Consider the following 13,738-nt stretch of genomic DNA (forward strand, 5'->3'; position numbering starts at 1 on the left):
CCAGTATAGCGTTATTACGCTGCACCTCGTTTGAAGTGACTGAATCAATACACGAGATCAGTATCGGCCAGTTCTTCATCTGTAAACCTATCCATACTGTTGGGCACCACTATTGACGTAGAACTCACTGAGAAAACAAGCAGTTCGAAGATTAGGGTGGAGGGTAAAGTCGGAATTACTGTTGTAAAACGTTAGTACTGCCAGTGAAAGGCACAAGTTTAATTCCGGATAAGACGTACACTATTTGATGAAGCGTATCCGAACACACCACCGTAATGAGGAATTGACCGCTGGATGTCACGAGAGGTGGACCCATTTGTATAAAAGATGGCTGTGAGTATTATGTTGTCAGCAAAAAAGCCACAACAGCGGAATGGATCCTTCAGGAGAGCTCAGTGACTTCGAACGTTTACCACTTATTGGATGTCACCTACGTAACAAATCCGTCAGGGAAGTTTTAACCCTTCCAAAGCTGCCCAAGTCAACTGGTGGTAGTGTGTGAAGTGGATACGCGAAGGATCAACCACTATTAAACCAAGACTTGGCAGACCACACGTACTGATGGACAGAAACTGTCGAGCATTGCAGAGGATGGCTGCACACACACACACACACACACACACACACACACACACACACATACAAACACAAAAAAAACTCATCAAACCAGCGGACAGAACGACACGTTAGTTGCAGAGTACTACCAGCAGTCCAGATACATCTACATCTACATCTGCGAGATTACTCTGCTATTTACAATAAAGTGCCTGGCAGAGGTTTTAATGAACCACCTACTAGCTGTCACTCTACCGTTCCACTCTCGGACGGCGCGGGGGAAAACGAGCACTTAAATTTCTTCTGTGCGAGCCCTGATTTTTCTTATTTTATCGTGATGATCATTTCTCGGTGCCAACAGAATGTTTTCGTAATCGGAGGAGAAAACTGGTGATTGAAATTTCATGAGAAGATCCGGACGCAACGAAAAACGCCTTTGTTTGAATGATTGGCAATCCAATTCACGTATCATGTCTGTGTCACTATCTACCCATTTTCACGATAATACAAAACGACCTGCCCTTCTTTGAACTTTTCCGATGTCATCAGTCAGTCCCACCTGATGCGGATCCCACAACGCACAGAAATACTCCAGAATAGGGCGGGAAAGCGTGGTGTAAGCAGTATCTTTAGTTGACCTGTTGCACATTTTAAGTGTTCTGCCAACGAATCGCAGTCTTCGCTTTGCTCTACTCACAACGTTATCTATATGCTCGTTCCAATTTAGGTTATTTGTAATTGTAATCCCTAAGTATTTAGTTGAATTTACAGCCTTCAGGTTTGTGTGACTCATCGCGTAATCGAAATTTAGTGGATTTCTTTTAGTACACATGTGAATAACTTCACCCTTTCTTTATTCATGGTCAATTGCCACTTTTCGCACCATACAGACATCTTATCTAAATCATTTTGCTGTTAGTTTTGGTCATCTGATGACTTCAAAAGGCGGTAAATGACAGCATCATCTGCAAACAATCTAAGAGGGCTACTCATATTGTCTCCTGTGTCGTTAATGTAGATCAGGAACAATAGAGGGCCTATAACAGTTCCTTGGGATACGCCGGATATTACTTTTGTTTTACTCGATGAATTTCCGTCTATTACTACGAACTGTGTGACATTTCTGACAGGAAATCACGAATCCAGTTGCACAACTGTGGCGATATTCCATAGGCACGTAGTTTGGTTAGAAGACTCTTGTGAGGAACGATGTCGAAAGCCTTCTGGAAATCTAAAAATATAGAATAAATTTGACGTCCCCTGTCGATAGCACTCATTACTTCATGAGTATAAAGAGATATTTGTGTTTCACAAGAACGATATTTTCTGAACCCTTGCTGACTATGTGTCAATAAATCGTTTTCTTCGAGCACGTAATTCAGCGGATCTTTCTGTGAGCAAGCAGTTGTATATAATTGCTTTATATGGAGCTATTGTATCAGCATACTCTGAAAGGTACCTGACTGGTATACAATCTGGACCGGAGGCCTTGCCTTTATTAAGTGATGTAAGCTGCTTTGCTACACCGAGGACATCTACTTCTATGTTTGTCATCTTGGCAGTTGTTCCTGATTGCAGTTCAGGAATATTTACTTTGTCTTCTTTGGTGAAGGAGTTTCGGAAAACCGTGTTTACTCTGCTTTAGTGACACTGTCATTAGTGCCGGCCGGAGTGGCCGTGCGGTTCTAGGCGCTACAGTCTGGAACCGAGTGACCGCTACGGTCGCAGGTCCGAATCCTGCCTCGGGCATGGATGTGTGTGATTTCCTTAGGTTAGTTAGGTTTAATTAGTTCTAAGTTGTAGGCGACTGATGACCTCAGAAGTTAAGTCGCATAGTGCTCAGAGCCACACTGTCATTAGTGACTTCATGATTGATATCGCGGAGTGAAGGTATTGATCGAGTCTTGCCACTGGTGCGCTTTATGTATGACCATAATCTCTTTGGGTTTTCTGCCAGATTCCGAGACAGAGTTTCGTTGTGGAAATTATTATAACCATCTCGCATTGAAGTACGCACTATCTTTCGAACTTCTGCAAAACTTTGCCAATCTTGGGGATTTTTCGTTCTTTTAAATTTGGCATGCTCCTTTTCGTTCCTTCTGCAACAGCGAACTGACCCGGTTTGTATACCATGGACATCAGTACCATCACTTATTAATTTATGTGGTATATATCTCTCAATTGCCGTCGATTCTATCTCTTTGAAATCATTCCACATCTTTTCTACGCTTGCATGATCTGAACGAAAGGAATGCAGACTGTCTCTTAAAAAGGCGTTAAGAGCATTTTTATTGGCTTTTTAAGCAGATGTACTTTGCGTTTCATTTTGATTGTTATGGGCGTTACGGCATTCAGCCCAACAGCAACTGCCTTGAGGTCGCAAATTCCTGTATCCGTCATGATGCACGAATGACTGAGTGTAGGGAGTTAAAAGGTGTGGAATACAATGGTCGAGGTGCCCTTATCAGTCACACATTTATTTACTCAATGTCTGGCGAGGTATGAGGTCATCTACAGATCTTTACCACTGAACAGTGTATGAATTAAAAGCAGTGATTTGGAGTGACGACTCACGCTATAGGTAATCCCTATGCCAGTCCTATGGAAAGGTTCATCGTCTGTGATCTGAAGTCGTAGCCACTGATTTCTAACACCCTGGAGACAGGAGTAATACCTCTGTGCCTCTCAAAGTAACTGCAAGAGTGGGGCCTCTTCCTAGATCACCGCCATACATTCTGTCAACGGTCATCCAGGGCAGTGCAAAACTGCGGTTCATCGGTGAAGATAATGCGACGCCATTTAACATCAATATATGCTTTCCACTCTCGGCACCACTCCAGACACGACCGTTCGTGTTATGGTGTTAACGCAGGCTAAGCATAGAACGGTAATTCCTTTGTCCGGCAACTGGAGCATTTCTACCATTGGTGTGGGATAACACAGAGAGCTGCAAGGGGTCCATTTCTTATTCTCGGGTGATACACACAGACGTGGAACTGTTATTATGCGCTTGACGCACAACACGGCGATCTTTCATTGTGGGGGTCATATGTGGTTGCCTGATGTACCTGCCCTCAAGTTCCATTCCAAAATGCTACTCCAGGCGGGTGTAAAATGAATGTGCACAACGGAAAATAATAAACGCTAAAATGAAGGTTTGGCCCTTTCTGCCGGCCTGTGTGGGCGTGCGGTATAGGCGCTTCAGTCTGGAACCGCGTGACCGCTACGGTCGCAGGTTCGAGTCCTGCCTCCGGCATGGATGTGTGTGATGTCCTTAGGTTAGTTAGGTTTAAGTAGTTCTAAGTTCTAGGGGACTGATGACCACAGATGTAAAGTCCCATAGTGCTCAGAGCCATTTGAACCATTTGGCCCTTTCTGACTACCCCCTCAAGCAGCTCTTAGTATCTCTTAATTCTATAAATTACAATCTAAACATAAATGAATTATGAACGCAACTAATTCTACTAAACGATAAACGTTGTTCCTGCTTATACAGGGTGGCCCATTGATCGTGACCGGGCCAAATATCTCACGAAATAAGCGTCAAACGAAAAAACTACAAAGTCCGAAACTTGTCTAGCTTGAAGGGGGAAACCAGATGGCGCTATGGTTGGCCCGCTAGATGGCGCTGCCATAGGTCAAACGGATATCAACTGCGTTTTTAAAAATAGGAACTCCCAATTTTTATTACATATTCGCGTAGTACGTAAAGAAATATGAATGTTTTAGTTGGACCTCTTTTTTCGCTTTGTGATAGATGGCGGTGTAATAGTCAGAAACATATCACTCACAATTTTAGACGAACAGTTGGTAACAGGTAGGTTTTGTAAATTTAACATTTTATTTCGGTTGTTCCAATGTGATACATGTACTTTTGTGAACTTATCATTTCTGAGAACGCGTGCTGTTACAGCGTGATTACCTGTAAATTCCACATTAATGCAATAAATGCTCAAAATGATGTCCGTCAACCTCAATGCATTTGGCAATACGTGTAACGACATTCTTCTCAACAGCGAGTAGTTCGCCTTCCCTAATGTTCGCACATGCATAGACAATGCGTTGACGCATGTGGTCAGGCGTTGTCGGTGGATCACGACAGCAAATATCCTTCAACTTTCCCCACAGAAAGAAATCCTGGGACGTCAAATCCGGTGAACGTGCGGGCCTTGGTATGGCGCTTCGACGACCAATCCACCTGTCATGAAATATGCTATTCAATACCGCTTCAACCGCACGCAAGCTATGTGCTGGACATCCATCATGTTGGAAGTATACCGCTATTCTGTCATGCAGTGAAACATCTTGTAGTAACGTCGGTAGAACATTATGTAGGAAATCAGCATACATTGCACCATTTAGATTACTACCGATAAAATGGGGCCAATTATCTTTCCTCCCATAATGCCGCACCGTACATTAACCCGCCAAGGTCGCTGATGTTCCACTTGTCGCAGCCATCGTGGATTTTCCGTTGCCCAATAATGCATATTGTGCCGGGTTACGTTACCGCTGTTGGTGAATGACGCTTCGTCGCTAAATAGAAGGAAGGCGTACAAAAAATCTGTCATCGTCTCGTAATTTCTCTTGTGCCCAGTGGCAGAACTGTACACGACGTTCAGAGTCGTTGCCATGCAGTTCCTGGTGCATAGAAATATGGTCCAGGTGCAATCGATGTTAATGTAGCATTCTCAACACCGACGTTTCTGAGATTCTCGATTCTCGTGCAGTGTGTCTGCTACTGATGTGCGGATTAGCCGCGACAGCAGCTAAAACACCTACTTGGCATCATCATTTGTTGCAGGTCGTTGTTGACGTTTCACATGTGGCTGAACACTTCCTGTTTCCTTAAATAACGTAACTATCCGCCGAACGACATCACTTGGATGATGTCGTCCAGGATACCGAGCAGCATACATAGCACACGCCCTTGGGGCATTTTGATCACAATAGCCATACATCAACACGATATCGACCTTTTCCGCAATTGGTAAACGGTCCATAATTAACACGGGTAATGTATCACGAAGCAAATACCGTCCGCACTGGCGGAATGTTACGTGACTATTACAGTGCCATCTATCACAAAGCGAAAAAAGTGGTCCAACTAAAACATTCATATATCTTTACGTACTACGCGAATATGTAATAAAAATTGGGAGTTCCTATTTTTAAAAACGCAGTTGATATCCGTTTGACCTATGGCAGCGCCATCTAGCGGGCCAACCATAGCGCCATCTGGTTTCCCCCTTCAAGCTAGACGAGTTTCGTTCTTTGTAGTTTTTTCGTTTGACGCTTATTTCGTGAGATATTTGGCCGGGTCACTATCAATGGACCACCCTGTATATTTATTTTAGATAAAAAACCTTTATATTACAATGTTTGCATTTACTAAGTAAAATCACTAATCAATTGCCCAACTCTGCCCCTTTATTATGACTGCACGGTCTAATATGAATAACGCGAAATGACTGACATCATCTACGTACCGAACACTAGAAGACACTACTTTCAAAGATGATCTACGGTAGTGTGGAACCTCAGTGGAAATAAACTAACGTGATCACAGCTGTTTAGCTTTTGTAGCCCTAATAAGCCGAAGCAGTTTGCGATATCACCTAATGTACTCCGTCCGGTGCGTCGAAGTATTCATCTGCGACGATTGATGAACTCCAGCCACAGATATACTCTTTCGAACACTAGGACGGCAGAATGCGGTCCTCTGACTAATATACGCTAATACTGTATTCTCCTCTCTGTGTTATACAGACACGAAACGCGAACTCCCCGCTACAAGGGCAGAGTTCAGATAAGGTCCCAACGTAAATATAGGCAGAGGATGTGCTCTCAATTACTGAACGCTGCGTACTCAACGACTTCCAGCCTGGATGTGAAGTCCAGAATCGTATAGGTTCGCAACAGTACAGTGCCTAACAGTTCTAACTATAAACCCTCCTGAGAGCAAAGACAGCAAGTCCATCCGTACAAACAAACTTGATTTCGAGCGGCCGTCACACACGGGTGCTCACAACAGAAGACCACGTCTCTCCACCGCTGGCTTCCCAGCAAGGTTCGGCTCCCCACCCTCTTAATTCCGAAAACGAATCATATTCCCGAAACCACGGAATATCCTCCCTCTCCACAAATTCTTCCGTACGCCGACCAACCATATTTTAGTCTTTTGTCGCCCAACGCGGAAGGTTTGCGAGGAAAAACCTATACTAGTACAATGGTACGTTTCTGAGTAAAAATCCTTGGAAATACCCCAGCCTACGAGGTTTCTTTAACTTTCCTGTGGACAGTATCTATCTTACCCCTAGTGAGATATGTCTCTACATCCTTACATTTGTCCTCTAGCCATACTTCCTTAGCCATTTTGCACTTCCTGTCGATCTCATTTTTGAGACGTTTGTATTCCTTTTTGCCTGCTTCATTTACTGCATTTTTATATTTTCTCCTTTCATCAATGAAATTCAATATTTCTTCTGTTACCCAAGGATTTCTACTAGCTCTCGTCTTCATACCTACTTTATCCTCTGCTGCCTTCACTATTTCATCCCTCAAAGCTACCCATTCTTCTTATAGTGTATTTCTTTCCCTCATTCCTGTCAATCGTTCCCTTATGCGCTCCCTGAAACTCTCTACAACCTTTGGTTCTGTTTATCCAGGTCCCATCTCCTTAAATTCCCACTACAGTTCATAACCAATAGATTGTGGTGAGAGTTTACATCTTCCCCTGGAAATGTCTCACAATTTAAAACCTGGTTCCTAAATCTCTGTCTTACCATTATATAATCTATCTGAAACCTTCCAGTGCCTCCAGGCCTCTTCCATGTATACAACCTTCTTACATGATTCTTGAACCAAGTGTTAGCTATGATTAAGTTATGCTCTGTGCAAAATTCTACCAGGCAGCTTCCTCTTTCATTTCTTACCGCCATTCCATATTCACCTACTACGTTTCCTTCTCTTCCCTTTCATACTACAGAATTCCAGTCACTCAAGACTATTAAATTTTCGTCTCCCGTCATTATCTGAATAATTTCTTTTATCTCATCATACATTTCATCAATTTCTTCATCATCTGCAGAGCTAGTAGTCATATAAACTTGTACTACTGTGGTAGGTGTGGGCTTCGTGTCTATCTTGGCCACAATAATGCGTTCACTATGCTGTTTGTAGTAGCTTACCCGCACTCCTATTTTTGTATTCATTATTAAACCCACTCCAGCTTTACCCATATTTCATTTTCTATTTATAACCCTGTATTCACCTGACCAGAAGTCTTGTTCCTGCCGCCACCGAACTTCACTAATTCCCATTATATCTAACTTTAACCTATCTATTTCCCTTTTTAATTTTTCTAATCTACCTGCCCGATTAAGGGATCTGACATTCCTCGCTCCGATCTGTAGAACGCCAGTTTTATTCCTCCTGATAACGACGTCCTCCTGAGTAGTCCCCAACCGGAGATCCGAATGGGGGACTATTTTACCTCTGGAATATTTTGCCCAAGAGGACGCCATCATCATTTAACCATACAATAAAGCTGCATGCCCTCGGGAAAAATTACGGCTGTAGTTTTCCCTTGCTTTCAGCCGTTCGCAGTACCAGCACAGCAAGGCCGTGTTGGTTAGTGTTACAAGGCCAGGTCAGTCATTCATCCAGACTGTTGCCCCTGCAACTACTGAAAAGGCTGCTGCGCTTCTTCAGGAACCACTCCTTTGTCTGGCCTCTCAACAGATACCCCTCCATTGTGGTTGCACGACGGTACGGCTATCTGTATCGCTGAGGCACGCTAGCTTCCCCACCAACGGCAAGGTCCATGGTTACAGCACGAAACTCGGTTTTCTCCATTGTCAGTCGGAGTCGACACAATGACCAATCGAGATAATTGTCAACAATGAACTATACGCTGCAAATTGTTGTGGATCTTCGTACGATCCTGAGGATAATCAAGCTTACCAACTATGAAGGCGCAACAAAAATGTTTCGTTCCTTCATGGAAATTTACTAGACTTATCAAACCACCCTCGTACGTTCAGCAGCTGTGATCTGCCTCTCTCTCTTTCTCTCTGAAACAACGACGTTACTTCTGGGATACTCACGGCTCAGAGGAGGTTCGTCAGTCAGGAAGATAATAGACACGTCGTTGTCGGAACTGCTCGTTGTGTTGAAATCCGGGTACGCTTTGGCCCAGGTGGAGACGGTGATCCAGGCCGTGTCCTCGTCCTCCCGCTGATGGATGCCTCCCAGGCGGATGGTGTACTTTTTAGCCCTGCGACAGTAAATTTCGAATTTCCAGTTTCAAGGCTGAGACTTGTGACACTAATAATTTTTACGAATGGCAGAATGGTAACCAGTAATAGGAGCATTCAAAAGCAGCTGAAACCTCAGTAAGTTCCTGTTAAGCTGTATTAGGTGCACGTTGCTGATGTCTACAGATATATTGTGCTTTTGCAGAAAGCGCTAGGAAACCAAAGAACGTCTACAGTCCTGACACGTAAATACACAGAACATGCACTACTAGTTGGAGGTGACTTTAACGTCCCGAGTATAGACTGGGATGACTATGGATTTATTGCGGCGCGTACAGGTGTAGAGTTTTCTGAAAACTGTGCTGAGCAGCTAGTTCGGCAGCCCACACGCAGTGGAAATATCTTAAACATAGTAGCTGCAAATACGCGGGACCGTATCAATAATGTCAGTCTAGAAACGGGGATTACCGATTTTAATGTCGTTACAGCAACTATGGTTACGGAAGGTAATAAATCAGTCAACAAGGGTAGGCGAGTGTTTTGAAACGTCCCCTTTGAAAAATTTATACACGACTGTGCTTATACTGACATACAATATCTTTAGCGCAACGCAATCTGACTTTCAGAAATCCCTACAAAAGAATGGCCCTGACTAACATTAACCTATGCATTTCACAAATCGCTTACCTCACAAAAATCTTGGTTACTCGAACTACTGCAAAACAGCAAGCGCCACTACTGCCAGCTAAATAAAAGATTCAAACTACGGAAGGCACTAACTACTGATAGGGATAGTTAGCAAATGAAAGATATTAATAGAGAACAAACAATGTATTTACCTTAATAGTCATAATATATATAGCAGTTCATGACAAATTACAAAACTCCGCCATCTCTCTCCCCACATCCACCACTGCTGGCGGCTCACCTCCAACTGCGCAAAGCTACGCGCTGTTCACATCCAGCTGCCGCTGCCCAACACTACAATGGCAGACAACAATGCAAACTAGCCACAGACTGCACACAGCACAGCCAGTGATTTTTTATACAGAGGTGGCGTTACCAATAAAAAAACCTAAACAGCCCGCCCCACAAAAAATTTTACAAATTGTTTTGGACAGTGGCCAATAATGATTTGATAAATTTTTTTTTATAATTACAATAACAAAGATATCAATTGCACACACTTATTGGTACAATGTTGGTCAAAAGCTAAACTTTCTCACAGTCCATAAAGACAGTCCTAATCGTTCATCACAGTAAAATAGCAGTGTTTTTCTCAAAGTCTGAACAGTAAAAGAAAATGCACACGGAAGTAGTGGATTTCCATGCAGTCTTGAAGAAGTAGCGTTGTCCTTCCAATGGAAAGACAGTGCTGACTCTCGACATGCAGACAGGTCATGGGCCACAACAGAGCAAACCCACAGCGGAGTCAGTCGAAGTTTTGATGAATATTGGTAGGTAGGTCATCACAGAGCATACCCATTGTAGTCCTGGTAGAGATTACGATATTGGTGGGCCACCAGAGGTGCAGACCCACTGTAGTCCTTGTAGAAATAATGGTATTGGTGGGCCATCAAAGATGCAGCCCCAATGTAGTCCTTGTAGAGACCTTCCGTAGTTTGAATCTTTTATTTAGCTGGCAGTAGTGGCGCTAGCTGTATTGCAGTAGTTCGAGTAACCAAGATTTTTGTGAGGTAAGCGATTTGTGAAATGCATAGGTTAATGTTAGTCAGGGCCATTCTTTTGTAGGGATTTCCGAAAGATTGCGTAGCGCTAAAAATATTGTGTGTCAGTTTAAGCTCAGTCTTGTATAATTGTTCTAACAGACTGCACACACCACAGCCAGTGATTTTTTATACAGAGGTGGCGTTACCAATAAAAAAACCTAAACAGCCTACTTACAGTTTCTTCAAGTAAGAGCAGATAATCAGTTGTTAGCAGCCGGCCTGTGTGGCCGAGCGGTTCTAGGCACTTCAGTCTCGAACCGTGCGACGGCTCCAGTCGCAAGTTCGAATCCTGCCTCGGGCATGGGTGTGTGTGCTGTCCTTAGGTTAGTTAGGTTTAAGTAGTTCTAAGTTCTAGGGGACTGATGACACCAGATGTTAAGTCCCATCAGAGCCACTTGAACCATTTGAGTTGTTAGCATCTCAGTTAGACTACTACGACTAGCAAAGGTTAGTATAGATTTGTGCCTTTGTGAAAAGGTCTATGCGCGAAACATACAACTGCTACCATCGTCGTACCTTACAAGCAAAACTCCCCAGATTTAGTGTTAAAGTCGCTCAGTGGATAGTCCATCAGAAACTGAACACAGATGAACCATGAAAACAGGAAGAAAGTGTACTGAACTGGGAGAACAGAAGCGAAACAGAAACAGTGAACTGGCCAACCTCAAGATGTGCAACATCGAGGGAGTTACAGCAACACGGAGTAGTGTGTGTGTGGGGTCACTGTTGGTGCCAGGTGGGAAATATGTGATCAAATCCTCCAGGTACTTCTGTGGAACAAATAGGAGGTACGTACATCTCGAGTTCACGTCGTTACAACTTGCAAACAGACGTACACAACGACGTAGCACAAATCTGAATACAGGGAACAGAAATGTCAATGACCAGAGAGTTCATAATTTCGCTATGACCGGATAGTTCATAATTTCATCAAAAAGGTAAAAAAAAAATTGGTCGCGAGGGAGGTTTGAACACAGACCTCCCACATCCCAGTCCAACACCGCAACCGCATAACCAACACGCCGTGGTTTTTCTGTCTCCGTCGATGTTAAACATGTTAACCTTTCACCGTTCATTGTTTCCATTTTGTTTCTTTTTTCGTGGTTCAGTACACTTTCTTCCTGTCTTCATGCTTGATCTGCGTTCAGTTTTTGACAAGCTGTCCATAGCGCCATCTCACCATTTAATCTGAGGGGGATGCGCTGGGGAGTTTTCGTTGTTAGCAAAATATCTAAGAACCCGAGACATTCAAAATGGCTCTGAGCACTATGCGACTTAACTTCTGAGGTCATCAGTCGCCTAGAACTTAGAACTAATTAATCCTAACTAACCTAAGGACATCACACACATCCACGCCCGAGGCAGGATTCGAACTTGCGACCGTAGCGGTCGTTCGGTTCCAGACTGAAGCGCCTAGAACCGCACGGCCACTCCGCCCGCGGACTTAAGGCTTTCGTCCAGCCTCTTGTTGACCAGTATGGTGTGGCAGCTGAAGATAGTGAAACAAAATCCCAAGCTATAAATTTCACGTGCAAGAAATCGTTCACGCAGGAAAACCGTACAAACATACCATCATTTGACCATCAGACAGACTCTCCTATGGATGTCATCTGTAATAAGCATCACTGAAAGATTTGAATGCACAACAGTCACCAGGTCCGGATGGAATCCTAGTTCGGTTTTACAAAGCATACTCTAGGGCATTAGCCCTTACCGAGCATCCATTTATCGCAAAGTCCCAAGGAACTGGAGATGAGCGCAGGTGGCTACTGTTTATAAGAAGGGTAAAAGAAAAGACCCGTAAAACGTACAGACCAATATCTCTAACTTCGGTTTGCTGCTAAATCCATCTCAGTATGAATATAACAATTTTTCTTGAGACCAAGAAGCTTATGTCCACGAATCAGCACTGTTTTAGAGAGAATTGCTTGTGCGAAACTCAATTTGCCCTTTTCTCACACGATATACTGCGAACTATGGATGAATGGCGACAGACAGGTTCCATATTTCTAAACGACGCCCCATTGCAAGCTGCTAACGGAGGCACGAACATGTGGAATAGCTCCACGGATATGTGAGTCGTTTGAAGACTTTTTGAGTAATAGCACACAGTATGTTATCGTCGACGGATCGTCAGAGAGAAAGGTATCCTCAGGAGTGCTCCAGAGAAGTAAGACCGCTTTTTTTCTATTTACATAAATGATTTGGCGGACAGGGTGAAAATACGCCTGCGGTTGTTAATTGATGATGCTCTAATGTACGGTAAGCTATCGAAGTTGACTGACTGTAGGTGGATACAAGGTGACTTGAACAAAATTTCTAATGGAGGTGATGAATTGCAGCTAGCTCTAAATGTGGAAAAATGTAAGTTAACGCGGATGAATAGGAAAAACAACAGCATTAGTCGTGTCCTACCTGACACAGCCACGACATTTAAATATCTGGGCATTACGTTGCAGAGCGATGTGAAATGGGACGAGCATGTGAAGACTTCGGTTTAGTCGGAGAATTTTAGGAAAGTTTGCTTCATCTGTAAAGGAGACCGCATATAGGACGCTGGTACAACCTATTCTTGAGTACTGCTGGAGTGTTTGGGATATGTAGCACGTTGGATTAAACGAAGACATCGAAACAAGTCAGAGGTTGCCCGCTACATTTGTTACCGGTAGGTGGGAACAACACGTAAGAGCTACGGAGATTCTTCGGGAACTCGAATGGGAATCCCTCGAGAGAAGGCGACATTCTTTTCGAGGAACGCTGCTGAGAAAATTTAGGTAATTGGCTTTTGAAGCTGACTGCCGAGCGCTTCTACGACCGTCAACATACAGTGAGGGCAAGGACCACAAAGATAAGATACGGGAAATTAGAGCTCGTACGGACGCATATATACGGTCGTCTTTCCCTCGCTCTGCTTGCATATGGAACAGGCAAGAGAACGGTTAATAGTTGTCCAGGGTACTTTCTGCCACGCGCCATATGGTGGATTGCGGAGTATCTACGAATATACAGATGTAGATATAGATGACTATCGTACTTACAAGAAGTGTGTGAATGACTACTATGTCGTGAGCTGGCGATAATATTCCAAAAGAACGAAAGAGAGAGAAATCCAAATGTAGTAGAAAATTTACTCAGTTCTTCAATAAACTCAGCTCAGATTGCGGCCAAGTGTCTTGGCTGTGATAGCATCGTGCT

General features: G+C 43.6%; 1 protein-coding gene across 1 annotated transcript in view; it reads right to left on the reverse strand.

Moving 5' to 3' along the window:
- The window catches only part of LOC124545876 (vitellin-degrading protease-like), a 119,409-nt gene that overhangs the window by 22,819 nt on the left and 82,852 nt on the right, over positions 1-13,738 (reverse strand). The window contains exon 3 of the mRNA XM_047124836.1: positions 8,664-8,833. Within this exon, the coding sequence (XP_046980792.1) occupies positions 8,664-8,833 (170 nt within the window). The remainder of the gene's footprint in view (positions 1-8,663; positions 8,834-13,738) is intronic.

Source organism: Schistocerca americana, chromosome 8 (assembly GCF_021461395.2).
Source record: "Schistocerca americana isolate TAMUIC-IGC-003095 chromosome 8, iqSchAmer2.1, whole genome shotgun sequence".
NCBI lineage: Eukaryota > Metazoa > Arthropoda > Insecta > Orthoptera > Acrididae > Schistocerca > Schistocerca americana.